The sequence below is a fragment of the Lactuca virosa genome, chromosome 8 (assembly GCF_052849685.1).
Source record: "Lactuca virosa cultivar CGN04683 chromosome 8, Lactuca_virosa_CGN04683_v6, whole genome shotgun sequence".
Lineage (NCBI taxonomy): Eukaryota > Viridiplantae > Streptophyta > Magnoliopsida > Asterales > Asteraceae > Lactuca > Lactuca virosa.
The window spans coordinates 89,069,727-89,073,526 of record NC_136433.1 but is presented as its reverse complement, the minus strand read 5'-3'; the positions used below and the strand labels follow the sequence as shown (position 1 = coordinate 89,073,526).

At 33.5% G+C, this 3,800-nt stretch overlaps 1 protein-coding gene across 1 annotated transcript; it reads left to right on the top strand.

Moving 5' to 3' along the window:
* The first annotated feature begins 1,914 nt into the window (after positions 1 to 1,914).
* Positions 1,915 to 2,820, top strand: LOC145130607 (ribonucleoside-diphosphate reductase small chain-like). The gene has a single exon (XM_079065382.1). It carries the CDS (start codon positions 1,915 to 1,917, stop codon positions 2,818 to 2,820), a length of 906 nt encoding a protein of 301 aa, XP_078921508.1.
* Positions 2,821 to 3,800: the final 980 nt, after the last annotated feature.

Sequence of the window (3,800 nt, the reverse complement as noted above, 5' to 3'; positions counted from 1 at the left end):
GTGAGAGTTATAACTCACCTTGTTAATTAATAAGGACAAACTACCCTTCTTGGCTCTTTCTTTCAATTGATGCATCTTGGCTCATCGACTTGCTCAAGGCATTCAGACAATATTTCTAGTTCCTTGAAACTTGTCTTAGCCTATTAAGAGCTTATCTATTTCTTAATGTCAAATGATCACTTAATTTATTATAATTCTAACATTTCATTCTCTACTTCTAAATTCAACCCAACAATGAATTAAGTATTGATATTTAATTCATCATAATCTAACATCTAATGCATCAATTAACATAATTTCTAGTTTAGGGTTTCAAACCCTAACTTCACATATAGTGATTTCACCATTGAAATCACACATAAAGCTCAGTCAAAGCTTCTAAACACTATTAATGACATCAATTAACAAGTTTCTTAATGGTACTTATTCATATCTAACTCAATTCCATTATTCACTATTAAAGTCGTAAAAGCTTAAAGATGAAGGAGGTGACTAAATGATAAGCATTTGATGTCAACTCCTTGTCTCTAGCACCTTGGATCGTCACATGATCACCCTCCATCCTCAAAACTGTCGGAGCTCCCTCCTCTAAGGAATGAGAAGTGTTTTTGGCAAGAATGAGGCTGGTCAGGGGGTTTAACTCATGCAATACCGCACCGCGGTTGCCTAATTACCGTCACGATGACCTTTTGACCCGAGGTTAATGGCTGCCATTTAATTGCCACGTCGTGGCCATATACTTTCAAATACGTGGTATCATGGGCATCCTACTTTAGCCACCGCACCGTAATGCCCATACACCGCGCCACAAGGAAAAACACATTGCCATTTCTCTATACAAAGAAGACTACGTCTGAACCCTTTTTACCACTCACCGCACCACGGTGACTGATTGACAATAGTTCCCTTAGTTGTTTCCCTTTCAACTTTGGGACATTTTTTCTTCAATCTTTAAACCTTCATATATCCTTCGTTACTAACACGTTTTCGATGTTCTTTATACCATGTGAAAGTGAGGACATACTTTACACTTTTGTTAAGTCATATCTCACTTAATTAATACTGGTCTTAATGTATTAAGTCACAAAGTTGGCCTAAAAGTATAAAACTTCTCATTTTACCCTTTTGACCATAATGCATCTTCCCATTCATTCTTTCTGTTGAAGTTTCTTATCTAACCTCCTATAGGTGACTTAAACTTATCTTGACCATTTTTATGAAGTCACAAACTCATAATCTCATATTTTTCTCTTAAATGATCATATTGCCCTTTTGGTCAATAGTTTACTAAATGTCAACATTCTCTAAATTTCAGGTTCTTACAGTTAGTGTGTTAAAGGTGGGGTGGGGTGGGTTAGTAGGAGCAGGGTGAGCAGGTGGGGGTAGAGGTGGTTTTTTTTAATTAGGAAAATGTTAAAGAAAATAAAAAATTGAAAAAAGAAAATACAAAGTGCAAATCCGTCATCTTAATATATTTTCAGAAAAAATTAGATCAAAACCGCAACAAAATCAAAGTTTCGAACTAGTGGTGCTAACTCAGGTCCATTTGATTGGAGTTTGCCTTTTGTATTTCTTTTCTTGGAATATGGTATTGCTTAACACCTAATGTTGATTGCTATTAGCTGATTGACCACCTGACCCACGAATATATATTGACCTGACCCAATAATATATGATTTAACGCATGGATCTGCTACCATTTACTTTGTTTCGGGATAAATGCAAGAAATAACAACATAATTATATTCATTTCTTTATAATAACATATGTGTGTTTGTGACTCCATGTGTGTGCGGATATGGGATCAAACCCCTATCCATGATCCGCCTTTTTTTGTTCTTCTAACCCCCTTCTTCTTTGTGCAGCAAATTAAAAGAATTAATTTCTTGTTTCGTTTCTCTCCTAGTCTCCAAGATGAATGAAAGTAAGTCGTATCTATTTCCCTTGCAACACAAAAAAGAGTGGGATCTGTATAAGGAATCCCAAGACTATTTCTGGAGGGCGGATAAAATAGACCTTAGTGGTGAAACATCAGAATATATGTCCTTATCACCTAAACATCAAGAGTTTATAAAAAATTGCACAGCAGCTGCCGCCCAGGACTCTATTCTTTTCAGAGGCATTTCTTTGAATCTTCTCGAGGCTTTTAAGGAGTTAGAATATCAGTCATTCCTGGGATACCAGATGGCAGCTGATAATAATCATCACGAGTATTATTGCCGTCTTCTTGATAAGTATGTACATAGTAAGATAAAGAAGAAGAAACTTTTCAAAAGAGTTAACAAGTTTTACTCCTACTCTAATAAATGCCTCTGGTTGGAGGAAAACACCAGAACCCCAGCCAAGAGGATTGTTAATTATGCTCTTGTAAAGAGCATCTTCGGGGCGACAATGACTATAGCTGCTTTGTGGTACAAAAGCCATGGGATAATGAAAGGATTTTCATTATATGCTGATAAGATTGAAAGAGAACTCGAGGTCCATGTAGAATTTGCTACGCACATGTACCAAATTATAAGGGATTACACTATGGATGTCAGAAAAATGGTTAGTGAAGCTGTTACTATTGAAAAGGAGTTTTGTTCTGATTCCCTTTTCTTTGAAGCCACTTCCATAAAGCTGTCCGACATGGAGGATTACATCTCACACTGTGGCGACGTAGTTCTCACCGCTCTGGGTCGCAAATTTGGTCAAAAGCACATTGCATTTCCATCAGCTTTGAATTGGACCAAAACTGTTCTCATATCTAAAAGGGAGCCCCGAGATTCAAATTGTGAAGACTATGAGAGTGAAGAGAATGACTCGTTAGATTCAAACTGACATAGGAGTTGATCGAACTGAAGATGCGACCTAAACACATTTTTTACTATTTTGTAATGTCTATTTTTAGATTTATGTTGTTTTTCTTTATTTCTCAGAATTTTGGTTGATAGTTCACTTGTCAGTTTTAGAAACCGCAAAACCATTAGGGGTTAATGGATTGTTGAATGGGACACTTTTTTTGTTACATCGCCAATCTTGTTTTTCCTAAATGAGCTTTTGAATCTCAATTTACTGATAGTTAGTTAAAACAATGCAATTTTTTGGTTAAAAAACAATACACTTTTCCTGTAAAGAAACCAATGCAACTAGTGTTATATCTCCGGTGTTGGTGTTGTATTGAATTATCAAAATAATGTATGTTTTTCTGACATTTGATGTAAAAACCAAAACTTAGTGCCTATTCAACATTGTGTGATATATATATATATATATATATATATATATATATATATATATGTTTTTTTTTTTGTAAAATACATGTATGTATATATATTTTTTTATAAAAGCAGATTTGTATATAATTATGTACTTAATAAATACCTAATTTTATTAATCGGTAATTCGTATAAAAAAATTAAGAAGTTTTTATATAGTAAATATAAGATTTTTTATGTGAAAATTTGTTTTTTTTTTAATAAATATGATTTTATAAAGAAAAAGCATTCGATTTTTTTTGAAGAAAAAAGTTAAAAAAAAAACTAAAATTAGGATGAATTCATAATAAAATTCTAAAATTTGGGCCAAAGTGGTATATTTTGGACCAAATTTGTAAAAAAAAAATTAAAATCCAAGCCAAAAGTGTAAGTTTTGAACCAAATTTGTAACAAAATTTGAAACATGGACCAAAAATTTAATTTTTGAAAGTTAGATGACCTGTTGACCAGGTAAAAGGGTTAAATTGAATACGATTACCGGTTTTTGAGACTTAATTGGATAAAAAAAAGTATATTGACTAAATCGATTATGAGGCCAATATG

Coding starts and splice junctions, on each gene's coding strand:
- LOC145130607 (XM_079065382.1), top strand. CDS start 1,915: ATGAATGAAAGTAAGTCGTATCTATTTCCCTTGCAACACAAAAAAGAG.